This window comes from Colius striatus, chromosome 21 (assembly GCF_028858725.1).
Source record: "Colius striatus isolate bColStr4 chromosome 21, bColStr4.1.hap1, whole genome shotgun sequence".
NCBI classification, from domain to species: Eukaryota; Metazoa; Chordata; class Aves; order Coliiformes; family Coliidae; genus Colius; species Colius striatus.
The window spans coordinates 5,757,325-5,782,686 of NC_084779.1; the positions used below are offsets into that span (position 1 = coordinate 5,757,325).

The 25,362-nt window shown below is 43.4% G+C and overlaps 2 protein-coding genes across 6 annotated transcripts in view; both read left to right on the forward strand.

Moving 5' to 3' along the window:
* Positions 1-9,142, forward strand: part of MTOR (mechanistic target of rapamycin kinase) — a 54,971-nt gene extending 45,829 nt beyond the window's left edge. For 2 of the 4 annotated variants that reach the window (XM_062012672.1, XM_010209685.2), the window contains 14 exons: positions 40-174; positions 437-611; positions 825-960; positions 1,671-1,818; positions 2,505-2,627; positions 3,090-3,172; positions 4,112-4,184; positions 4,614-4,688; positions 5,185-5,320; positions 5,706-5,771; positions 6,423-6,503; positions 6,798-6,878; positions 7,509-7,614; positions 8,176-9,142. In XM_062012672.1, coding sequence (XP_061868656.1) covers positions 40-174; positions 437-611; positions 825-960; positions 1,671-1,818; positions 2,505-2,627; positions 3,090-3,172; positions 4,112-4,184; positions 4,614-4,688; positions 5,185-5,320; positions 5,706-5,771; positions 6,423-6,503; positions 6,798-6,878; positions 7,509-7,614; positions 8,176-8,191 — 1,434 coding nt within the window. In that variant the 3' untranslated portion in view covers positions 8,192-9,142. Of the gene's footprint in view, positions 1-39; positions 175-436; positions 612-824; positions 961-1,670; positions 1,847-2,504; positions 2,628-3,089; positions 3,173-4,034; positions 4,185-4,613; positions 4,689-5,184; positions 5,321-5,705; positions 5,772-6,422; positions 6,504-6,797; positions 6,879-7,508; positions 7,615-8,175 lie in introns of those variants that run through there. The other 2 variants (XM_062012673.1, XM_062012674.1) reach the window with 2 other exon arrangements.
* Positions 9,143-9,774: 632 nt separating this feature from the next.
* Positions 9,775-24,816, forward strand: EXOSC10 (exosome component 10). 2 transcript variants are annotated; one of them, XM_062013123.1, is made up of 25 exons: positions 9,775-9,935; positions 10,990-11,126; positions 11,587-11,710; positions 12,193-12,297; positions 12,700-12,865; positions 13,606-13,717; positions 13,995-14,070; positions 14,171-14,281; positions 14,668-14,811; positions 15,128-15,318; positions 16,032-16,188; positions 16,815-16,963; positions 17,257-17,307; positions 18,092-18,203; positions 18,824-18,874; positions 19,361-19,439; positions 19,602-19,723; positions 20,032-20,127; positions 20,747-20,821; positions 21,280-21,367; positions 21,596-21,669; positions 22,203-22,371; positions 22,832-22,893; positions 24,015-24,088; positions 24,627-24,816. In XM_062013123.1, exons 1-25 carry the CDS (start codon positions 9,777-9,779, stop codon positions 24,655-24,657), a joined length of 2,715 nt encoding a protein of 904 aa, XP_061869107.1. In that variant the 5' UTR covers positions 9,775-9,776; the 3' UTR covers positions 24,658-24,816. The 2 variants fall into 2 exon arrangements, with proteins under 2 accessions (XP_061869107.1, XP_061869108.1); XM_062013124.1 differs by lacking the exon at positions 9,775-9,935 and adding an exon at positions 10,145-10,392.
* The last annotated feature ends 546 nt before the right edge of the window (positions 24,817-25,362 follow it).

Genomic DNA, 25,362 nt, shown 5'->3' on the forward strand with positions numbered 1-25,362 from the left:
ATCTCTTCCACTGTAGTTTCTTGTGTTGTTTTTCACTAGGCCTATGGTAGAGATCTCATGGAAGCTCAGGAGTGGTGCAGGAAGTACATGAAATCGGGAAATGTCAAAGACCTGACTCAGGCTTGGGATCTCTATTACCATGTGTTCCGGCGCATCTCAAAGCAACTGCCTCAGGTAGGAGAGAGGTACCATTCTACTGGGGGGTCTTACAGGGCAAATTGTCAAAACCAACCTTTGTTTCAAAGCCATTCAAATTCTAGAAATATCTGCAGATGATTTGCTGCAAGTTTGCTGCTTGTGCAGCACTTCCTGCAAGCGCTGGAAGCAGTGTCAGCTGACTGAACTGTTCTAACCCCTCAGCAATGTGATCTCTTGAGGTGTTTCAGCGAGATTTAACTGAAATTCTGTGGGGTTGTGTTTCTTTTGGTTTTGGTAGCTCACTTCTTTGGAACTACAGTACGTGTCACCAAAACTCCTAATGTGCCGGGACCTGGAATTGGCAGTGCCAGGAACGTACGATCCCAACCAGCCCATCATACGCATTCAGTCCATCGCACCCTCACTGCAGGTCATCACCTCCAAGCAGCGGCCCAGGAAGCTGACATTAATGGGTAAGAGACAGCAATTCTCACTTGGTTCTTCTTATGTTTAAACAATCATTGCTTTCAGATCAAACCAGGTAAAACCTCTGCACCATTTTCTCTCAGGTGATTCATTTCTGAGGGGTCTGGTCAGTCCGATTGCCACACTTTCTACTTCTTGGGTGCACGTGTATTTACTCTTGTTCAGCAGGAGTGAACTTTTGTGTATTAATTCTTTTGCAGGAAGCAATGGACATGAGTTTGTGTTCCTTCTGAAAGGTCATGAAGACCTTCGCCAAGATGAGAGGGTAATGCAGCTTTTTGGGTTGGTCAACACTCTGCTAGCAAATGACCCAACTTCTCTGCGTAAAAACCTCAGGTGTGTGCTGTGGATAATCACTGGGTGTGCTTCTTATGCACAAAGGACACCCTGCATAGGTGCAGTTTCCAAGTAACTCTTGGCACAACCAGCTGTTTTGTGAGAAAATGGTAAATCTTGGAACTAAGTTTCAAAAGATCCAGCCAGTCTATGAATGCTTTTTGTTTCCTCTCTTTTTATTCATAGAATTGAAACTTGGAGGAAATGTATCCTGAGGGAATTGTTTGTTTTAGTTCATTGAAGGCTCATCTTGTAAATAGTTATGGTCCTTGTGGCAACCTCTGTTTCAATATAGTTTAGGCATTGCTTTAGGAGCCTGAGAACAGAGGGATTTGTCAAGGTTTTTTATTGTAGTCACTAAGTAGCTTGGTGGATGGTCAGTGACTGCAGTAGTTTACAGTGTCTTTCGAGCATGAACATATCAAATGTCGTGTGCAAATAACAGATCATGGTGGGTTACACAACGTGTACCTTCTGAAAGCAGTCTTTCAGAATAAAAACCATGCAAGGTTTGAGAATGTCTGTAGATTATCTGGCAGCAATGGATGCTTTAGGTCTGTTTGAAAAACAGAAAAGTGTGGAAACTACTGAAGAGATAATTTGGATCAGAATCAGATTTAGTAGTAGTCAGTTCAAGCATCTTGAAACGTAATAATTCACAACATACAACCATTTCAGCTCTGATCCTGCTTTCTTTTTTCTCCTTGTAGCATCCAGAGATATGCTGTTATTCCACTCTCTACAAATTCAGGGTTGATTGGTTGGGTCCCCCACTGTGACACACTGCATGCACTCATCCGAGACTACAGAGAGAAGAAAAAGATCCTGCTCAACATTGAACATCGCATCATGCTGAGGGTAAAGGGCAAAGCTGGCAGAGTTTTTGGTACATTCTTTTAGAACTCCTGTGTCCTAATGAAAAATAACGGTGTGCAGCTTGTTCTTCCTTTGCCTGTTTCCTGATTTGATACCATTAATAACTGCAGAAATACATTATAAAGTGCTACCAGCAGGGGAAGCTGTCCGTGCAGATATTTGGATTTCCTTTCCTGTTTTAGCAGTGACCACAAGTTGTTACCATCTGCTGACTAAAATGTGTTTGGGACTGTGATTTGCTGGGCACAGTTGTGCCATGCTGCTGGCATTTGCAAACCTTGTGTTTAAGCAACAGGCCCAAAGTTAGACAGGCTGGAGAGACTGAACATTGCTAGAGAAGCTGGAACTGGCTGCCAAAAAGGAAAGTGTGTGCCAGCCCAGAAGGTTTATTTGGATACATGACATATTTACCTGCACAGAACTTTAGTTAAATATGGCTATGGACTACTTTGTGGGTGTGTAAATCATTTGCTGTTCCATTTAAAATTAGTTCCTTACTGTAGGCTGCCTCATCTCACTGCATTTGGGAACATAATGATCAGTCTACAAATAATTTCAATGTAAACCTGATAGGAAATTATTGGTGATTACAGGGTCTCTTATAGTACAACTAGGGATTACTGGAGGTAGCTTTTTTTAAGCTGCTGAGTGTCACTTCTCAATTATAGATGGCTCCAGATTATGACCACCTGACTCTGATGCAGAAAGTAGAAGTATTTGAACATGCTGTCAATAACACAGCTGGTGATGACCTTGCCAAACTGCTGTGGTTGAAAAGTCCAAGCTCAGAGGTGAGTTCAGCACGTGTAATGGCTTGTGTTTGGGTATCAGCATAATGTGGCTTTACCTTCTCTGCAGAATGGGTGAGAGATAGTGTTTAATCATCATGAACTCCAGATGAATCACTGCAGAACGTGTCTATCCACATGTATGTATCCCCTCACAAGAGGCCTCACAAGGCTCAGATCACAGTGGCTGCCAGAGTGCAGTCCAGATTTGCACAAAGCACAGAAACTGAAGCTCCATATACTGTGCATGGAGAGAAAACCAGAAGCCTCAGAATATATTCTCTTATTTTCTTAGGCATCAAACTCAAGGCCATGGGATGTCTCAGCCCCCTCAGTCTTATGGCGTGTACTGAACCTAAGCATATCAGTTTTGCTTTGTGCAAAATGCAAGTGCTTCATGTATAAATAAAGGCAGAAACATGTAACATGCCTGCCTGTCTTTTTCTGTTTTGTCTCCACTTGTAGGTGTGGTTTGACAGAAGAACAAACTACACTCGTTCACTAGCTGTGATGTCAATGGTTGGGTACATTTTGGGCCTTGGGGACAGGTAAGTGAAACTGTAAAGGTTTGTTAAAAGCACAGACCAATCAATTCATTCCTTGGGTCTGTTCTTGCAATAACATCTCTCATTGTGGTTATTGCTGAGTTGTAGTGATACTGTCTTTCGAGACTTAATCATGCTGCCAAGATTTTCAGCACTGCAGGTGTGAGATGTGGGGCTTGAGTTGCAAGTAAGAGGTGAATAGTGAAATGTTCTGGAGCAAAGTATGTACAGTCCACGTGGATTGGGAAAATAAGGAAAAAGGATAAAATGAACAAAAGTTTGACTTAAAGTTACTGTCAAGAGAGGATAACATCATAACTTCCAAAATCCTTCTGAAGAGAATGTGCTTTTGATTTTAGATCTAATGCAAGAACAGCTAAACCCTCAAATGCTTTTATAACAAAAGCTTTTATCCCTGATCTTGAAGATCTTTATAATGAAATTGTAAACCTTTGAAAATCAAATGAAAACAAAATCGGAACCAGTCAGCATGAACAGCAGCACTGTGCCCTTTCCTAAGTCTTTTCTGGTGGGAATCTAGTTTGCATTACTTCACCTGTAGCACAATGCATTACATTTTTCTATACTGAAACAGCATACAATGAAAAAAATCATAAAACAAGTAGAAAAACATTGTCCTAACTGAAAAATAAATGTTCATATCCAAGAACTGTGCTGATGGATCTGGTCCAATAGATTGTGTATCTTCCAAGTGAGAAGATCTCTTAACTCCTGAAAGGTAATTACAAATGTAATGTGAGAGATGCACTGTCAGGAAGCTGTTCTGTTCATCCTGAGATTGAAGATCTCAGACAAGCAAACTGTCACTGGCCATTCTTGTTCATGAAGATAAATATCATTTCAGACTGGAGCTGCTGTGATTTACTTTGGGTTTTTATAATGGTCTGTCACCCTGTTTTTTCTCCTACTCCTTCATCAAAGACATCCCTCCAATCTGATGTTAGACAGACTGAGTGGAAAAATCCTGCATATCGACTTTGGGGATTGTTTTGAGGTAAACCTTTGTAATTAGACATGAAATTTTATATCTGTCATATTCCATGTGAATCTGTAAGCCAGGGAGAAACTGATCTTAGAGTATCCTGGGCAAGCCTTTTGGCTCTCTTTGGGGCTTCACTTAGGGATTAGCTTACCACTGGAACATGCAAAGAAGTGCTAACACTACTTTTCTATAAAATGTCTTGGAGCAGTCTGTGTTACTTGACCCCAGCAGCTGGGCACACGCTTCAGTTTCTCCTCTGTTAATCAAGTAAACGATCCATCTTCTCCCAAGAAGTTGTGGAAACTGGAACATAAAGCTGAGATTTTATTTCCTATTTAGAATACAACCTTCAAGATTGTAGTAAAAAAAACAAACAGTACTTATTGACACTTAAATAATGTTAGCTATTAATCTCCTAATTCTCTATCATCATGTGTTTAGGTTGCAATGACAAGAGAGAAGTTCCCTGAGAAGATTCCGTTTAGATTAACAAGGATGCTGACAAATGCTATGGAGGTAAGCATCCCTTCTTTAACATGAAGGGGATTGTTCCTAGGGAAAATGGCACCCACTTCTCAGCTTTCCCTGTATTTTTGTTGGTGACTAAACCTCTCCACTTCTTTAAGAACCAGAGATGTTAATATTTTAGCCATGTTTGCTGTAAGTTAAAATATTTGCTGTGGTATTTACATTGGGAAACAACGTTAATTGATGCAGAAAAACCCCAGCTCTCTGAAATTCCTCCAATTTCTTTGGCCTTCCTTAGTTCCCTCATTTCAAATATCTCTTTGCATCAACCAGACACAGCCAATGGCATGGTACTTCACAAAGATCATCTTAATGGCAGAAGGGAGCTGCTTGGTTTGTAACTAACATCTTGTTCCCTTAGCGGACAAAGCACAGTGAATTCCAGCTCAAAGCATGAGCCACTTCCTGTTCCCTGAACGTTAAGAGTTGGGTGTTTCAGAGTGAGTAAAGCAGTGTGGTTGATTTGTTTCTTTGTCTTCTGAAGGTGACAGGCCTCGATGGCAATTACAGAATCACCTGTCACACGGTGATGGAAGTCCTGCGGGAACACAAGGACAGCGTCATGGCTGTGCTTGAAGCCTTTGTGTATGACCCGTTATTGAACTGGCGGCTGATGGACAGTAAGTGGTTCTGATACAACAGTGGCAGCACAAGAGTAATCAGTCTGATTTCAAACAAGAGATAAGGAAGCCTGAAATCCAATGTCTGTCTGAGGGCAATGTGATGAAATGATTGGTTTACAGTTGTTATTTCTGTGTGCCCGTGGTTTCAGGAATAGCAACGTGAAGTTCCCACAGTGGTTGAAACCTTTTTGCCTTTAAACAGACACAGAACTACACAATTATTTGGACTGGCTTTGTGTTAGTTGTCATCAGGAAGCTGAAAACTATTTTCAGGTGACCTAAAATCTGGAGAAGGCAGACAGGCAGTCAGATTTGTGTTGTTTGTGGACGAATTTCCTATGGAACACTGCAACCCCAGTTCACACTTCTCATTTTCTTGCAGCAAATACAAAGGGCAATAAACGCTCACGAACAAGAACAGACTCCTACTCAGCTAGTCAGTCAGTAGGTGAGTAGAGAAGGTGGTGTATGACATGAATGTTTGAAGGTGGGGGTTTTTTAGCAGTGCACAAGACTGGGTAAATGTTTTCAGTTACCTTCTCAAAAGGAGACAGCTTATTGTCATTATTTTAGGACTGAAAGTGGTGAGTTCAGTACTTTGGCTTAAACAGCCAACTTGACAGTTACAAGAACACCCTTCTGAGGCACAAACAGACTGATGTAATGCAAGGTGTAATTAGTGTGGGAAACCTGGCCAGCAGTCACCTGACTGAACGTTGAGAGCTTTGCATTGAATCGTAGCAGTTGTTTGCTATTGGGCTGCAGAATAGAGACAATTTCATGTGGAGACTTCCACCAATACACAGAATTATTTGATAGTAATTTTAGGTTAATTGTATGTTGTTTCAAAATACCTTTTAATTATACTTTTGTACAAAATGTTACTGCAAGTTGGATCTGGCCCTTCAGTATATTAGCAGGGGAAAAATAACGTTTGCTCCTGTGATACGCTTCTGTTAGTGACAGAGATGTGTGGGATACTTGGTCACAGTCAAACAGGCTTTTCAAATGAGCTGATTAACAGTTTTGTTAATGTTTCCAGAAGAATATTATTCTGCTTTTCAATGTCACACTTCTGTTTTCCTGTTGTTTTCAACAGAAATGTTAGATAGTGTGGAATTGGGTGAGACAGCCCATAAGAAAACTGGGACCACAGTGCCTGAATCCATCCATTCCTTCAGTAAGTTTCATTACTGCTTCATTGCTGTTTCTATGCTGATGTAGAAATTATTCTTAGATCAAAAAATTTCATCATGATCCAGACACAATTACACAAGATGGGACAGATACAGTTCCTTGTCAGCATGAATGAGGAATATATCTGTGTTCTCAACTCCAGTTAAAGGGTGACAGAAAATGTGCTGCTATCTGGTTTGGTTGCTCTCAAGATGTTATTTGTGGTGTTTAACAGTGGTACAGATGCTTTTATTGTTCAGATTAAGTTCTAATTCTGTTTCCTACTTCTGCCTTGTAGTAGGAGATGGTCTAGTGAAGCCAGAAGCTCTGAATAAGAAGGCAATTCAAATCATCAACAGAGTTCGAGATAAGCTCACTGGTGAGCACGTTTTTATGCTTATGCAACTGATGAGATGGATCAGGACTACTTTCAGTGTTTATATTTTGTGTTAACCCTTGAATTTAACATATTCCAATGTAGTGGATGGGGCCATTTTTCCTGGTTTTGTCCAACACCTGATTCCTGCATTTAGATACAAAGGAGTCTGACTGGAGAAGTACAGAGGTGATTGTAGCTGAACAGATGTCATATTTTGCATGTCTTGACTTGTTAGTGGAAGCTGAATTTCTGCTGTCCTGGATTTAGAGTTTGTAGGATTTAGTGGTGAAATTTTATAGTCTTAAAGTTTATAATAAACTACCCACCACCTGCCAAATAATGTACTTGAAGGGATTAGGACCAGGATTACAGCTACTGGAAAGTTGCCTGTTGTTGGTTTATCCATTATTTGGAGAAGATAAAAGGCAGAAACCATGATAATAGGGCAAGCAGAGTTCTGAACTCTCTATGCCTTTAGAAGTTCTCTGTGTTTGGAAAATTTGGCATTTTATGAACTGCAAGGTGAGAGTAATTAAAAGTCCTTTCAGTACTTCACTTGCCTACCCAAAAGCATGTTGTAGGACCTGTCATTTCCATTTATGGGGTTTTTTTCATTCTTTAATTTCAAAGGTCGAGACTTCTCTCACGATGAAACTCTTGATGTACCCACACAAGTAGAATTACTCATTAAACAAGCTACTTCTCATGAGAATCTGTGCCAGTGCTACATTGGATGGTGAGTTTGTCATTCAGCTGGCATTGCAAATTTTTTCTCTCAATAATCTGAGCAGAGGGCAGCTAAGGGAAGTGTCACGTGTGTAGTTAGTTATATGCAAGAGCCTTACCACTTCTTGCATCTTTTCTGGCAGATTTTGCAAGCCTGTGACAGCTTAGGCAGTCAGAGACAGACATAGTCCTCTGTAAGAAAGCTGTTGTTTTAAGTAGTGACAGATTTTAGAACCTTTAAACTCCAATCAGCCTCAACTTTTGAGGATTTGAAATTAGTTACCATGTAGTGGTCACTAATTTTGGTTACAGTGGGAAAAAAAATCACACTTTTTAAAGTAAGCAAAGATGATTTACCATCATTTTGAGAGTTACCTACCTTTGAACTGTGCTTAAGGAAACAGATCTCTTTTTAAACATCAATTAGCTGGAAAGAAACATGGGGATCACCTGTCAACTTTCCCTAGACTGAAATGGTGCCTAGTTAGTACAGAATCTCAGCCCTTCTCAGTGTTGCCTTTGTGAATCTATATGCAAGTCAGCATTACTACAGTATCTTTGTTTCCTTTAGGTGTCCTTTCTGGTAACAGAAGATTCCAAAGCATCCACAGCCTTTTATTCTGGAGGCTTTTGCGCTCCAAACTTGCCCTTCTACAAACACAAACTGAACGTTGGACTGAAATACAGCCTTTGTCAAATAGTTTGAAATGTAAATGAAAAGAGTTATTGTATATTAACAGTTGGTTTAAGCCAATGTATAGCTGCTGTTGGAAAAACACAAGCTGTCTGAAACACAACGCTTGATTTGGGTTTCCAGGACAGTGAAGACTGATTGTACCACAGATGTCTACGGTTCCACTTGGTCTTTTGGGGAACTGGTCATCCATTGAAAATAACTATATACGGGTTTTGACTTACTTTGCAATGTAACTAAGTCATTTGCAGATTAATTATTGCCCTGTTCAGTCCTGTTGGTTAAACTGCAGCGAGCTCAATCCACTTGTGCAGGAGGCTTCATTTAGGTTTGGGAGTGAGGTGGATAACTGGAAAGAAATAGAAACAGAATGTTACCATTGTTTCATCCTGTTACCTTGTTTTCAAACTTGATTCTTGCCCCCAAATTGGAAACTGTATATTCACTCGTTACACTGGTGCAGAGTTCAGACTAGATCAGGGTAGCAGAGAAGGTCTGAGAATTTAAGACCTGGAGCTGAGCAAAGTCAGGTGCCTCTGTGCAGATTGATTGGTGGCAAACTTGGATGCAGGGTACAGGTGAAATACCACTTGGGAGCTTCCTGCACTGTCTGGATTAAAAAGCAGCATTGTGAAATAACGAGGGAAATTTAGTACTTGGAATAGGAGGCGGACAGGGGGAGAACTGGTTGTAACTTGAAACAGAAAATAATAGTTATTAAACATTGAGGATGAAGATAAAATAATGATTTATGAATTAAACCTATTAAAAACAATGCACAAAATACAACAGAGTAGCCATGTTTAGATGCTATGTTGTATTGGAATATTTTTGTGCCAATAAATTACACCAAATGTAAATGCTTTGACTGTGTGCTGGTTTATCCCCAAGTACTTCTCTTGGGAAGGGACAGGGAAGCAGCTTAAGATGTTGTGTTCTGGTTTGTTAAACCTGTTGCTGTGGATTTGACTTGTCTTTTTCTGCCTCAGGTCAGGGGACTGGCCATATATCCCTTTGATAGCAGCTGGAGCCAAAATTAACAAGACTTGAATGATGTACAAAAGGAATGTGGCCATCCAACCCCTGAATTTTAGTTTCCAGCAGGTGCAGTGTCATGTCTGTGGGAAGAACAGCAGCTTTTCTTGTCTCAGGGTCACGGCTGCAGCGCCAGGGTGTCACTGTCCCCGACATGGGGAATAAGGAGGCAGCAGTCAGCGGTGGTGGTCAGTAATGCCCTGGCCCCATTCCAGGCACTGGCGTGGCTGCTGTGGCCTCGGGTATCTGAGGGGAAACGGCCGCGGCTCCCGGTCGTTTCGGCCCCTCAGGGCCGCACCTCGCCCAGGCCCGGGCTCGTTCCGCCGGGGGCGCCGCGCGCATGCGCCGCCAGCCCTCAGCCCTTCCCGCCCTCTCCCGCTCGCGCCTCGGCGCGGCCGCGTTCTCGCGAGAGCGCCCGAGCGGCGCGTGGCTGCGGAGGCAACATGGCGGCTGCCGTCGGCGGGGATAGCGGCGGCGCGGCGACGGAGCGGCCCGAGGGGCAGGAGGGGCCCCACGGGGCAGCAGGACGGGCCGCAGAGGCGGCGGGGAGCAGCGCGGCAGCGGCCCTGCCGGGTTTCGCTGACGCCGACGCCTTCGTCAAGGTGCGCTGTGGGAGGGAGCGGGAGGACCGGGGCGGGCGCCGTGCACTACCGTTCCCGGCGTGCCGCGCGCGGCCCGGGGCATGCCGGGAGCTGTAGTTTGCTACGGGCCGCGTGTGAGGCGACGCCCCCTCAGGGGATGCTGCGCGGCGGCGGCGTGCGGGCCGCTCCCGGGGGCAGCAGCGGCCAAAGCGGTGCTTTGGGGCCTGTTCCCGCCCTAGGCTGCGGCCCCGGGCCTTGAGCACTCGTGGGTGTGGGGGTTTGCCGCCTTTCCTTGGTTGCAGAGGGGGCGGGACCCTCGTGAGGGCCGCTGCTGGACGCTCGGCCATGGGCGCTGCCCCTTGGGTTACAGCTCGCAGCGATATCTGCGTTGTGTTTCACCTTTGCGCGCTGCCGCTGCTTCCCAGAAGCAACGCCTACCGGTTCCCGAGCAGGAAACATTGTACCTTGAGACTGAGAGGTTGTTGTTAAAATAATCAAGTAATAATCTGTTTTCTTGCTGATTTAACAAGCTTTCTTTCAGACCTTAAATACCAGACTGAGATGGAAGTCCTGTTATTAGACTTTCATTCTTTTTAAAGCTCTCTATAAGCTTTAAGTACTTTTAGGGTGGATGTCAGGAGGATGGGGCAGCACTTCTTCTCCATAGTGCCCAGTGGGTAATGGGGCATAAGCTGGAAGTTGAACATGTGGGAAAACTTGCCATGTGGGTGAGGGAGCCCTGTCACAAGCTGCCCAGGGCCCTCCCTCTTTCTCTGGAAGTTTCCACACCCTGGACATGTTCCCTGTGTCCCCTGATCGAATGGAACCTGCTTTAGCAGGTGGTTGGGCTAGACGAGCTCTGAAGATCCCTTGTAAGAGCCACCATTCTATGATTCTAATCATCTAATGTGACCTAAATGACTGTAAACTTATGTTGAAAAGCCCCATGATATCATATATTAGAACCACACCACTCAAACAGGTTAAGCAAAATATATTTCTACCCAATAGTATCCTGGGTAAATGGAGGAACAGAACACTGAAAACCTGCTAATGACGTGGTATTCTTGCACAGTTTGCTCTTGGCACAGTGGTGGCTGCAACAAAGGCATCTAATGGGCTTCCTCAGCCTGGAGATGAGTATGACTTCTACCGCAGCTTCCCTGGCTTCCGTGCGTACTGTGAGACACAGGGTGACCGTCTGCTCCACTGGTAAGGATGCTTTGGCACCTCTAGGCTTTTGCTAATAGCTCGTAAGTAATTGCAGATAAGCCAGAAAGTAGCACCCTTCTTTGGAGGTTCCAGATTTCTATAGGTAAGAAGAAGTTTTATTTCACACACCTAATTGTAGCTGCTTTTCTAGCACTTGACAGTTTTAAGTAGCAAGCTTAAAGAGGGCCTTTCATAATGATGTGGCTAAAGAGCTGTGCAGAGAGCAGAGGATGATACAAAACACATTAGGCTGTCTATTTTAAAAGTCATGTAAGAAATCAGTTCTGACACTTAGCACTGTATAGCTGTTTCTCTGTTTACTGCTCGTGTGGTGTTATCTGTAGGTACTGCATTTGGTTTCTTTACAAACTTTGAAGGTATAGGAAGTTGAAGAGAAATAAATTAAGTGTTCAGTGTGCCTGCTTTCCAGTTTCTAATAGCTGTGGTTTTCTCTTGCAAGCATGAGCAAGGTGATGCAATACCATGGCTGCCGCAGCCACATCAAGGATCGCAGTAAAGTGACAGAGCTGGAAGATAAATTTGACATGCTGGTTGACTCTAACGATGTCATTCTGGAAAGAGTGGTGAGCAAATTATTTCTCCATGTTGTTCATTTAAACTGGTCCATTGCTACAAGCTGGTGTGTATTTTTCTCATTGAAAGAATCACAGTGGTAGTGCTTTCACAGTTACATTTATTGTTTCCTCATTCTAGTCCTTTGTGTTTGAAAAACATGTCCGTGTGCTAGGCCAGTGATGACAGCAGCTAAGGCAGATGGGTCATGGCCCAAAGGGAAGTGTGACTCTTGAGGAAAAATAAAAGTAGTTTGGTAGAGGAACCTCACAACCTGAGAACAAGTCTGTAAATTCACAGAGCTGCTTCTCTGAGGAAACTTTTCCTACTCATGATGTTCAGCGTACTCCTCCCACGTGTGTCTGTTTCATGTTGCACGGAGTTTAGGGGAGGTTGCTGTGGAGGTATCTATCTGTGTGGCTTTCTTTTTGTAGTGGCTGAACATGGGAATTTAACAGATGTTTGATTTTGACTTTGCTTTTCTGGAATTTAGGGTATTTTATTGGATGAAGCAACAGGAGTGAACAAAAACCAGCAGCCAGTCCTCCCTGCTGGGCTACAGCCCCCACAGACAATCATTTCCAGCTGGAACCGCAAGGTGAGGCCTCTGTCTCAAGTTTGCTGTGTTACCTTGGCTTGTTTCCCAGCACTGGCACTACTGGTTTCTAGTGGAGTTGAGTAGTTAGATGTTCTGTTGGATTTTTTTGACACATCCTAACTTCTCCTTTTTTCATTTTCCTATTTATTCAACCTTGAATCAGGATTCCCTGTGCTTTTAATTGCTCTCTGTTTCATGTACACAACAGCCTTTCTTTTTCTTGTTCATATGAATTCAGGGTCCCGATTCAGAGAACTTTCCTTCTTATGTGCCAGGCTCACTGCAAAAGCGTGACTCACTTTTGAGTTTGGGGTATAACTTTAATCCTCTGAATATTGAGGCAGCCTGAGTAAAAGAAACTGAATATCTGCTATATCATGTGGATGACCTTCTTTTAAACAGGCAGGAGAATCCCACAAGAGAAGTCAGTCTGAAACCTTCCGGCTGCTTCATGCCAAGAACATCACTCGACCACAGCTTAGGTTTCGGGAAAAGATTGACAATTCCAACACTCCCTTTGTACCTAAACTTTTTATCAAGCCAAATGCTTTGAAGCCTTTGCCTGAAGGTAAGGGATTTATTTTTTGCTGGGTAGCCTATGGAAAGAATTTGACACACATCTGTCCTCATGGCTTAGAGGATAAATCACTGATGGTAAGAGCAACAGCAGGAGGCGTTGAGCATTTAGGTGTAGTAAGCTCTGTGACTGTCATTTACAGATGTGTAATGTAAGGGTAGGTCAGCACTCAGCATCATTTTGTTGGTATACAGTAAATAATCTGTTCCAAACAGAGATTCTGCTGCTTCTTTTTAACACCATTGAACACACATTACAAGAGTCACTGTGGCACCAGAATTGGCCTTGACTAGTCTTACAGATGCTTCTTTCTAATGAATTAGGAGAGCCGGGTGTATGCTTAGTCTGACCTTTGCTTTGGGTGCGTTATCAAAGCCACCCTGTCACAGCAATGTGTCATCCTGCTGCTGGTGATCCATCCTTAGTCTGCACTGCTGTGGTTGTACTTGAACAACTGAAACATTTTTCTGAAGATCTTTAGATTCCCTTTCAAGCTGTTGAGCAGAACTAATTGGTGTCGTGCTTAACAGCCTGGTAAAACCTACTAACTGAGCTGCTATTAGAGGTGCAGACAGAACTCTTGCTGACAGCAGAGGCTGATAAGTTTTTCAGATTGGTTGATACTTTGTGATTTTGACAGAATTGTGTGGTGGGTGGAGGAGAAAAAGCAGTAGGGCTGAGAACATGTTACATGTGGGACCCAGCCCAGTTGTTCCATGTTGGTTGTTCAGCCCTCACAAAAAAAGGACGGGAGCGAAAGGAGCGCCCTGAAGACTTGGATGTGCCAGCTGCTTTGGCAGACTTCATACACCAGCAGAGGACGCAGCAAACTGAGCAAGACATGTAAGAAATCAAACTGACAGCAAGGTGCTTGGAGTACCGTCGCTGAACGTGCACTTGTGTGGTCCCACTGTGCTGGTGCTATTCGTGTGTAACAGCTCTGCATGTGTTTGTGTCCACACACTACATTCCCTGTGGTTTGCTTCAGGCATCTGCAGTTATTTTAAACCTGTGCTTAATAACTCAGTAGGGAAATTGTCATAGCTCTTGAAATCTCTGTGCTCTGGCTTCACAAAAGTGCTTTACATTTAGTCTGTGCCTATCTTCCTAATTTCCACAGGTTTGCTCACCCTTACCAGTATGAACTGGAGCATTTTTCTCCACCTGATGGAGTTCTCAAGAAACCAGAACCCCAGGTTGGTGCCCACATTGATTTAAGCTTACTGCAGATGAGGGTGGAGGTCAGTGGTGGGAACTGACAGAGAACACACCATGCCTAATAATTTGCTCTTCCAGATGTACAGGCCCGTCAAGGAAACACCCTGTCATTTTATCACCACACTGGATGAACTGGTAGAACTGAATGAGAAGCTTATGAACTGTAAAGAATTTGCCCTGGACTTGGAGGTAATGACATTGCCTTTTCTATTTAGAGGTTACACGTGTACTGTTAGTACCCAGGAGATGACTCTGTTCTTCTAGGCTGTTTTAGAGACCTCTCTTTCTCCTGCTTTCTGTGCTTTCTGACATGAAAAGACTTTAGGCTTTTCATTAAACTCTGCCAGTATTACAAGTTTTCCACTGAGTGCACACTTCATACTGAATTATAACTCCCAACTCATCCCATGGTTCTTTATGCCAAGTTAGTGACTGCAGAGAAAGCTTGCTCATCCAATTGTCTTTTTCTTTATGAAGCCCTGTTACTTTTCCTTCTTTCACTGGAGTTGCTGTTTGTTTTATAGTATTACTTTTGGAATGGATCCTAGCTTACATCTCTCTCCCATGTTTTTCAGCACCATTCTTACAGGAGCTTCCTGGGCTTGACCTGTCTGATGCAGATTTCCACCCGAACAGAAGACTTCATTATTGATACACTGGAATTGCGCAGTGACATGTACATTCTCAACGAGACCTTCACAGACCCTGCAATTGTGAAGGTCAGCTGCCAAAACCACCAATTCACCACTAGAATTCCTTTTTTTTGCCCCATTAGTTTAAGCTTTATTATAGTCAAAAGCATACCACATGCTCTGTCTTGGTCACTTGGTCTGCTTTCATTGTAATTTGCTCATGTGCCTCTGTCCTTGATGTGAGTGGGTAGTTACCTGCCAAGTGCACTCATTTAGTAGTGCTGCACTTAAGAATGAAGGACAGAGAGAAAAGAAATCTGGTCCCAGACATATGCATATGAAACCACAGCACTACCAGCCTGGAAGTTCTTCATATTTTTCTCAACTTGTTTTGCTTTTCAAGGTCCTTCATGGTGCTGATTCAGATGTGGAATGGCTGCAGAAAGACTTTGGTCTGTACTTGGTGAACGTGTTTGATACTCACCAAGCTGCTCGTCTCCTCAATCTTGGCAGGCATTCTTTGGACCACTTGCTAAAGCTGTATTGCAATGTAGATGCTGACAAGCAGTACCAGCTGGCTGACTGGAGGATACGGTAAAAACTGACCCCTTAAATGGGCTGGAGCTCCAAGGTAGCACTTATCCTTGTTTGTATTGTTAGAGCAGGAGCATGTGTCTAGTTGTAGGTTAGTCTCAAAGTGAATGAGCACAGTATTTACCTGGCTATGCCTTTAAGTTCTCTTATGAATGTTACATTTTCCCATGTCTCTTTAGAAAATGTGTCCTTTTGGGATGATCAGGGAGGATTAATTAATAAGAAGCTCCTGGAAGCTCACTTCTTAGGAGCAGTGCTTAACTACTGCGGTATTATGAAGTCAGTACTTGCTCCTCCAGAGCCCCACAAAAACCTTGTTGCCCACAGTAGGTAGAACAGTATGCTGTTGCAGCAATGGGCTTGGCAGTGCAGATGGGCCCTGCATGCCACAGAGATCCCAGGGTCTACTTTATGTAGGCTCTGAAGAGAGCAGGAAGGTCAGGACAAATACCATAGCAAGCAGTTCTGCCATCTGACTTGACTACACAGCAGTCTGCTCTGTGGTGTGTGAACAAGATCCTATCTGAATTGGAGAGTGCTCAACCTATTACTGCTGTTGCCCAACTAGTCCTTCAGTAAGGAAACAGAAGAATTTCCATATCAGTTCTTGGCATGGTTTATGTGCAGTTTGCCCTCATGTACCTTACAAGAGGAAAGTGGCCGTTTGATGAGGCCACTGAAATGTATTGGTGTCATTTTGGCTCTTTTTCCAGCCCTTTGCCAGAAGAAATGATTCACTATGCCCGTGATGACACTCACTACTTGCTTTACATCTATGATAAAATGAGGGAGGCGTTGTGGGAGAAAGGGAATGAGCAGCCCACTCAGCTGCAGGTTGTGTGGCAACGCAGCAGGGACATCTGCCTGAAGGTAAATTATCTGCATGGGAATATGGGCTTGGTAGGACAGAAAGTCCTTTGCCTGTTCTACGTCTGTTGCATGGATACGGGTTGTTTCTCATCTTTGTGTATCTGAAGACAGTTGAATAAACTGTCTCAGTTGTGTGTGGTAACTTGTTTCATTAGCTAAAATCCTTGGATTCAGATTACTTGCTGTTTTTTGAAAGCTCATGCTCCTTGGCCTCCCCATGCTTTCAGGTGTGTCTTTTCCAAGGTAGATGTTACATTTCCAGTTCTTCTGGCTGTTCCTAAAAGTTCAAAGCTCAACTTTAGTTGCATTATGAAATAATGACATTGTGCCTGTGGAGAATGCTATGGATGAAAGCAGGCCCTGTCTAGTGTAGTTGAGCCTGAAGATACTTTCAACCTGCTCCTGGAGTTGGTGAGGGTGATTTCCCATAAAAATGGATGTGATGTATCTTTTTCAGTGATAGACTCCTACCAGTAGTTTAGGGTAAAACCTCCAAGACACATTGTACCTGAGTTTACTCGGCCCTCTCATGTCTGTGGCAGATCCTGTCTGCCTTGGCGACACAAGGCAAACTAGAGAGTACAAAGCTGATGCTGATGGTGAGTGTTTCTTTTTCTCCTGTCCAGAAATACATCAAGCCCCTCTTTTCAGATGAATCCTACCTTGAGGTCTACAGGAGACAGAAAAAACATCTCAACACACAGCAGCTAGCAGCATTTCGGCTGCTGTTTGCGTGGAGAGACAAGATGGCACGTCAAGAGGATGAGAGTACAGGGTAGGAAATCCTTTGTTACAGATAATGGCTTAAGGCTTCAGTGAATCTCTTGGATTTTACCCACCCCCAACATGGAACCACTTTGTTACCTGTAAAAGTTAGTGTAGTACCTAGGCTGCTTTTTATGTTAGTAGTAAATTCTTACAAGTATCAGCCCTATTTAATTTCTGACTTATTTAATCTCTTCAGACCTTGAGATTGGGGCAGACTTGTGCACTTTGATGGTATTGTTAAGAGTTTTTAACATTCTGTTACATTCACTATGACATTCACGCTGCCTCTTTGTGTTGTAGGTATGTGCTACCAAATCATATGCTGTTGAAGATAGCAGAGGAGTTGCCCAAGTAAGTTTTGTTGACCCTTGAGAAGTCTCATTTGATTTTAATATGCAGCAAGTAATTTCTTAGTCATACTTCTGCAATTGGTGCTTTCTTTGCAGCTGTCAGTACTGCTTTTCTCTATAGTTGTTCAGCTGGAAAGATAAATAAGTAGCAGTACCCCTTAGAAGGCTCCAGTCTTCTGGGATATATCTGGCTCTGATTTTATTCCAATAATGAAGCAATTCCTTTCCATTGGTATATGTCACATGCCCCCCCCAAGATTACTACAGTATTGCAGAGCAAGAGAGGGATGAGTTCCCCCATAGCATTTATTTGATGGGGTTTTTTCTGTTCCTAAAGGGATGGGAAGGGGAGGCACACACAGGAGGCAAGGGGCAGATCCCTTAAAACACCTAATTCATACACCATTTTCCTCAAACACTTGGCACTCATCATCTATCATCCATACTTCAGAACAATCACAATTCATTGTTAAAAGCCAGCCCACTGCTGGGCTCAACTTCCAGAGATGAACACTGAGCAAGGAACAAAATGAAGGTGGGGCCAGGCAGACCAACTACAGAACAGACTGAGAGGAGAGCTGAGTTAATACTTTCTCCTTATCTGCACAGAGCTGGTACAGAAGAATTTTTCATCCTAGAGAATGAGCTCTGACACATTGATGTGACTTGTCTTATGCTGTCACAGTGAAAACTGTAGTTATATCTGATTGCACATCCTTTGAATGCAAATGCCTATCACATCAGCCATAAATACAGCACACTGAATTCTTCTCTTCTTTCTTTAGAGAACCCCAGGGCATCATTGCTTGCTGTAATCCAGTCCCACCGCTAGTTCGCCAGCAGATTAATGAATTGCATCTTCTCATTCAGCAGGCCCGGGAGATGCCTCTTCTCAAGGTAGGAGCAGCTCATACCACACAAGAGACTCATCACTTGCTGTCCATGAGCCAGCAACTGCCACTAAATGGTGACCTGTGATGATGTGTATGCTGAAGTTTGCTTTTTGAATGCTGTGAATATAGTGTTCTGTAGGAGAGCAGAAAGATGTATTGCAACTTCTTTCCTATCTGTTGTCTGCTGTGTGCTGGCTCACACATCCTGTAGTTTCCTAGAGAACTGGAGCAGGGTGCAGTTGTCTGTCTTGCATTGTGCATCATGTTTGCCTGTGTGAGGAGGAACAGGAGATTGTGGAACTTGGCTGTGTAAATGGATTCATAAATCTTTAACAGCTATGGTGAAGAGAAATGAAAGAAAAACTTGGGTGTAAAAGGTTCATTAGTTAAAATGTATCATAAGCATGTTCACATTAAGGAAACAAACTTGGTTGTGAATGTGAATGTGTCCTTTCTGTGTGAGGTATTTAAATGTATCCATGTGCAAACACTGCAGGAGAAGAATGTGGGCTTTTTTTACTCTGCTGGCTTACCATAAGTGTGTTGAAAATGTTCATCAGGAGGCCAGCCTAGGAGAAGTAGGGCAGGTGCATTTCAGTGCCTGAACTTTCTCTCCCTTTCTAGACGGAGGTTGCTTTGGCAGTCAAGAAGAGGGCACCTCTATCCAACCCTGAGGTACTGTTTACATATTTGTTACCTAATATCTTCAGCTTTAGACTCAGAAACAAATGTAGCAAAAATAGTTTCCAGTGCATTGTTCACTCTGGTGCATTTTACAGACCTCTCTGCTTTAGCTTAATGCACTTTTCTGTGCATTTACTGACTGTAAATTGGGTTTCTACAAACCATCCTAACAGCAGCACTTAAGGCTTCATCAGCAACCACTCTAGCTGCTGGACAGTTTCATGTCTGTTAGTCCATATTGACCTGATGAGTTTCTAAAGTAAACTCATTTACTGTCCTCGTGCAGATGAATTAAAGCATCCTTTGCACAGGTAGCTTTTTGATGCCAAGTGCAATGTGCTCTGGCAGGTGAGCTGTGTTAAGAATATTCAGTCTGAATTTCACCCTTTTATTTGAGTTTAATTAGCAATATGTGGCAACATGTACAGATTATTGAGTGGTGTGTGAGTGGTGTTTGTGATTTACCTCTCTTTGCAGAGGCTGGAGAACACCTTCTTTGGACCACATGACAGTTCCCGGATTCCTGTGGATGACTTCCAGAACAACTCTGCCTTGGGTAATTTCAACTTAACCTAAAAACTGTGCTAATAATGACATGATGGGATTTTGACCTGGGGAAATAAGCAGCCCTGAAAAAACTTTCAGTGAAATCTCATTACACAAAAGAGCAGTAAAATATACAAGTATCTAATACAAATTTTGTCTTCTTTTCATGTAGAGCCTGCCCCAATTTTGGAACATGGTTGTCTCTTTTCAGAGAGTGAGAGCACAACAAATACTCAGGATGCTCAGCCAGAGTCAACGTGTCTTGTTGCTACTGCCACTGTCAGCATATTCAGTGTAAGCAACGTGTTGGTGATGGTGCCAGTATTTAAGTATCAGAAAACATACTTAATAATCTGATAAAACCACATGATATTATTGCAAGAAACTGTAAGGTGGGACATGCATGGAAATGGTGCTGGCTTCCTGCCAAGGCATAGCCAAGGCAACTGGGTAGGAGACCAGCAAGTTAATTACATCTCTCTGGAGGGTTACTGCTATCACTGAAGTTTCAGACAGAATAAGAAATAACATGCATGAAACAGCAATAGCCAAAAGCAAAAGGTATTGATATTTCTTCCTTTATATGTTGTTTTTCTTTTAAGGAGTGTGATGAAGATGAAGGAAATGAGAAGACTCTGACAACTGCACAGCAGAAAGCTCAGCGTATAATGGAGTCCTTTGAAAATCCATTTAGAATGGTAAAAGCTCCCAAAACACATTTGTTGTGAGGTTCTTAAACTATCTAGTGCAGAGGATGCTGTTTGAGCTGTTTTTCCAGGCATATCCAAAAGAGCTTGATGCAGCATCAGCTGCTACTCTCTTACTGGAACTGAGAGATGGTCCTTCTTCCAAAGCACACGTGTGGGGACTTGTTTACAAAACACATTGAAATGCCTCTCAGATAAATGTGTTTCTACATAGTAAACACACCTTTGACTGTGTTTCTTTTAATCAAGATTGAGGGTTTTTGAATTTGCATCACATTTTCATCTCTAGGGGTAGAGTTAGTGAGCGGATTTTACCCTTCTAATGAATCAAAAGAACAATGGAATCATTTGTTACAGATTTGGAGTGGCAAATTGCTAGGAAATAATATCAAACTGTTTCTGGTGTGTGGTTGGGGGCTGGTTTTTCAGGTTGGCTTTGTTTGTTGTTTCTGTAGTGTTTCTCTTGGCTATAGCTGTGGTAACTTCCTGTTTGTAAAATGTTTCTGAAATATGATTTTTTTCTGTTTGGAACATTTCAAGGAGCATTTGAGCAATGAGCCAAATGCCTTGTGCTGTGTTTCAAGCAAAATGCTTTTTTCCCTCTCTCCAGTACCTGCCTGCAGAACAGAATTCTGCCTACATCTCACAGTCTGCAAAGTTTGACCCATCATCAAAGATTTATGAAGTAAGACTCATGCTAAAACTTTCTGCCAAGTAGCACAAAAGAAACAAACACATGATTTCTTTTCCTTTGGGAACTTTAGCAGTGTAGAATTATAGGTTTTTCTCCTCAGTAAAGAATGTAAGTTTTGAGAAACGTGGCATGTCTCTGAATGTGTAGTTCATTGTTTCTGTAGCACTTCTGGAGAACCAGGGATTGGAGACCTTCCACTGTCTGTCAAAGCTACAAACTATTACTGAAGTCTGTATCTGCCTTTGTTCTCATGGCTTGTCTGTAGCTCAGAACTGTTAAAGCACGTGGTTTTACTTTACCTGGTACAGCAGATCTTAATCTCTTTTACAATCCAATTTGGTCTTTTGTACTCCTAATGAAGACCAGCATGTGGCAGCAGGTTTATAAACTCCCTCTTGTCATAAGACTTCAAAGAAAGTAATCCCAAGTAATTTTTTTGTCCATTGCAGATCAGCAATCGATGGAAGTTGATGAGTCAGACACAAGTACAGAAGGAGCCCAAGGATGAAACCAAAAAGAAAGCAGCCCAGCAGTCAGGTACAACCATTGGTCCCTTCCTCAATGTGTTGGCTAGCATGCAGTTTCCAGTGCATATAGGTGGTTTCTCAGTTACAAGAAAACCTTAGAGGATGGATTTCCTGATGGCTGAGGTTGTTTGACAAAGACTGTGCTCAGTTTGAGACTCACTACAAGCTGGTTTGCTTTTTCTAAGCTCCTGGTTAACTTGCTCCTGCTTTTTACAGTTGTGCTTGTTTGTTTCCATAGCTGCTCGTGACCAGGCACAGAAGGTGCATCAAGAGGCAACAGAAAATATTGTGTCTGTTCGACAGCAAGCTATGGTATGTCACTGAATCCCTTCCTTCCTGCTTTTGCCCCTTTTAACATAGTTCAGAACAAAACCCTGAGCCCTATAGCTCTGAAGCACCTGAATGACAGTCTTTTGATACTGGTTTTTCTGTGGTTCTGCCCTGTGTCTAACGGGCCCCTGGTAACTGTTGGGCAGATCCCTGCATCCCTCCATATCTTCAGTAGGGAATGTTTTCCAGTGCTGCACCACTCTGCTCCTCACTTGCCAAGGTTCCCCCAAATCTGCCTGTGGGGTCACAGCAGATCTCAGCCTCTAGTATCCTGTGAAATGGCAACTTGGCTTTTCATCTGAAAAGTCTCTGCAGTGAAGAGCCAAAATAAGAAGCAGTTTAGGCCAAAGGAAGAACACTGCTGTCTCCCTGCACTGTAACTGCCACAGGCTGGCACTGGGGCATAGGTCCATGGGGCAGCTGGTCTGCATGCTGGTGTTCATGCCTGTGCAGAGATGTATCACTCTCCTCTTCTGAACTTGTCCTTGTTTCTGTTCTGTGGGTTGCTTTCACAGCAGGAACAAGCTAATAAGAAGAGGGAGAGAGTAATGAGTGAAACAGGAGCAGAGTTGCCAAAACAAGAGAAGAAACGGCCAAAAGCCTCCCAGCAACCAGAGGAGCTGGAAGCACCGAAGCAGTTCACCCCTTTTGATTACAGCAAGTCCAACTTCAAAGTGTTTGCGGGTAAGATCTGGATCTCTTGCTTAGAGTGCTGCAGGGTGTGGAAAACGTTGCCAGCTGAGCCCTGAGAAGTCTGTGCCAAGGCAGTACAAACTGTTACAATGTACTTACCTTACTGTGGGGAATCACCACAAAGACATTAGCTTGAGGAGCCTGCAGGTTGGCATCTCTTTTTCCAACGTGGAAGCAAAATCCTGAAACCTTTCACCAATGGGATTGGGGATTCGGATTTTGTTTCTCTCTGTAGAGAAAGTCAGCAGCTCAACTGGACCCCAGGAACTAGGAGGCAAAGGAGATTTGACTCCTTTGTAGAAAATGTCTGTACAAAAGCATCTCCTGCTCTTAAGAAACTGTTCAGGTTTTAGCATGTGGGGAGACTGCAGTGAAACCTCTTTGTCATCAGAGCACTGTGGAATGTGCTCTTTACAGAAAATGTTAGTGACAGCTTCTCTCCTCCCTCTAGGAAGCAGCAAATCGAAGCAGTCACCACAATTTGATCCTGCCAAGCAAGCTTACACAGGCAAGGTATGAGCACATCATGGAAGAGGGAACAGAAATGTTGGTGATATCATGTGCCCCCTGGGGAAGGCAGATGACTTTTTCTGGGTCTACAGAGTGGTCCCTAAGAGCACTTTATACTGAGATGCAGCTTCCAGTCACAAGCCATTACTTTGTATTGTAGGCTCATCCCATTCAGGAGGAGCTTTCCTGGGGCCTCTCAGACTCTTGTTTCCCAGCTCTTGGTGCATTGTTCACAGCTGGGCCTCCACACATCACAGGTGGCGTGTTCAGATCAGAGCACGACACCACAAATTCCCAGTACCAAATTCAAGGCACTCAGAAATCTCCAAGTCAGTCCAGTCATTGCAGGACAGGCCAGATCTCTGTGTTCCCCACATCTACAGCAGAAAACAGTCTCAGCTCAGAGAGTTTTCACTTAGTTTGTGTTTTATTTCTTCAGTCTCTGTCATGCACATACCTGGGGAAACCTGTGACTGCATGAGGCAGTTCCTGTGTCCCCAGATCACCCCTGCAGACCTGGGTTACCTCAAAGCCCCCATGTATACCCTGCACAGTGCCCATGTGTGCAGTGTGACATCAGGGGACATTCAGGCATCAAGGCATGGGGCACCCATGCATGAACTCACTGAGCACTCAAGCGTTAATTTTAAGATCTGAAGCTCATTTCTTGCATTTGATCCTTTCTCCTGTGCACAATGCCTTCCTACACATGTAACTGGAGGGCAAATGGTACCAGGGAGCATCTTGGATACTCATTTGAAGTCATGTTGTAGAAGCTGAACAAGTTTATGCCTGATAGCATAGGGAAGAGTTTGCTTTGCTGTGTCAGTTGAGACTTGTTTCAGGAGACACAAAAAAAAAAGAAACCCAGGGGTGAATTTGGGACAACCTGCAGAGACTTTGTATCTAGATGGGTAAGATGCTTTGTTGGTGGGGTATTGTGCCTGGTGTCAAAGTTAGACCAGTAGAACAGCACTTACACGGTGCATGTGCATATAAAGGTGTAAATGAGCAGTGTTCCTTGAAGCTGGAGGGACCTGACAGCACGTGAATCTCGTGGAATATACTGCATTTGGCAGCTATCTCAGTGTGGTGGTGTCTGATTTTGTTTTTCCCCTGTGCAGAAATTTGCTGGAGCTAACAGACTTCAACAATCTGGAACCCGAAGCATGTCCTACCTGGCGGGGAAAGCTGAGAGGTGTGTTGTCAGCCTCTTCTCATCACAGCCACCCAGTGTTTTCACACCTATGCCCCAGAGCTATGGGCAAAGCAAAGCTATTGTCCTTTGCCGCTGTGGGAGCTTAAGCACATGTTTAATGGGAAGAGGTTTCGTCATAGCTTGACCTTGGTTTAAAGGGAGAAAAAAGGAGGGCGGGAAGCTCAGTCAGGATTAATGCAATCAAAGGTAGCTCTGGGTGGAAGATTTGAAATGCTGAGGTAAAAGATTGTGTTAATAGGTGTGGGAGTTGCTTTCTTTGGCCACAGAGAGGTAGAAGTGAGGAGGAGGTTTGCTCAGCTTGGGAGGAAGATAACAGTACTGCCAAAAATGAACATTCTTACTCTGAATAGGTACTTAATGAGGCTTAATCCTCGTGTATTGTTCAGTCATAAAAGAGCAACACCATGCAAGGGCAGTGTTGGAAGGAGAAAGGATTTGTTATAACCTCTCATAGGTTTTCAGTCTTGAGTGAATTTAGAGCAAGAGTTAAAAGTCTTTCTGTAACTGTCTTTTGCAGGGGCTCCAGGCACCACTGGCCAAAGAGATAGTCCTTGTGACAGGCCCCACAGGAGCTGCTGCTGGATGAATCAACAGCCAGAAGTGTGGTCACCATGGGAAGGCAAACACCAGTCATTGAGCAGTTTTTGTACAGAAATGTTTTTAGACCCATTAAAATCCCCTTTTTTTCCAAAAGGAAAAAGATCTTACTTGATGTCCCTTTTTCTTATATTCCCATTATTGGGGTTTTTTCCTCACAATGTTGTATTGTTGCTAACTTGGAAAGTTTTATCTTGTGTCCTCAAACACAGTTAAACTGAACCTGTCACTTGGAGTTGCTTCAAGTCCAGAACCAGCATGTCAGTGGAGTGAGAGGAACACAAAAATAACAGATTGGGTAGATGTGAGTTAAACCCCAGCAGTCCAGAGGAGGAAACAAGGCTGGATTGTCTTTATATTAGACCTTACTTAGAAATTGAACTGCACAGCTCATCTCTTAGAGGACAAGGTAATATGAAAAACAAGTGTGTTTACCTGGTTTGGGTGTTTTTAAGCAAAGATTTTAATTTAAGGGAAAACAAGTATTCTGGGGACTTTTTGGATCAGAGACCAGTGGTTTCACCATGAATTACAGAGTGCAAGCAGTAGCATTGGGTAGAAGGTAAGAACAGAGTGCAGTGTTGGTTTAGGGGAAGGCAGCGAGGTTCTGTGCTGTAACTCAGTACAGCAATACTGCAAAGCTCTAAAGGCCCACG

Coding starts and splice junctions, on each gene's coding strand:
- EXOSC10 (XM_062013123.1), top strand. CDS start 9,777: ATGGCGGCTGCCGTCGGCGGGGATAGCGGCGGCGCGGCGACGGAGCGG. Junction 12,866..13,605: donor TTTGAAGCCTTTGCCTGAAG/GTAAGGGATTTA, acceptor TTGGTTGTTCAG/CCCTCACAAAAAAAGGACGG. Junction 15,319..16,031: donor CTGGCTGACTGGAGGATACG/GTAAAAACTGAC, acceptor CTCTTTTTCCAG/CCCTTTGCCAGAAGAAATGA.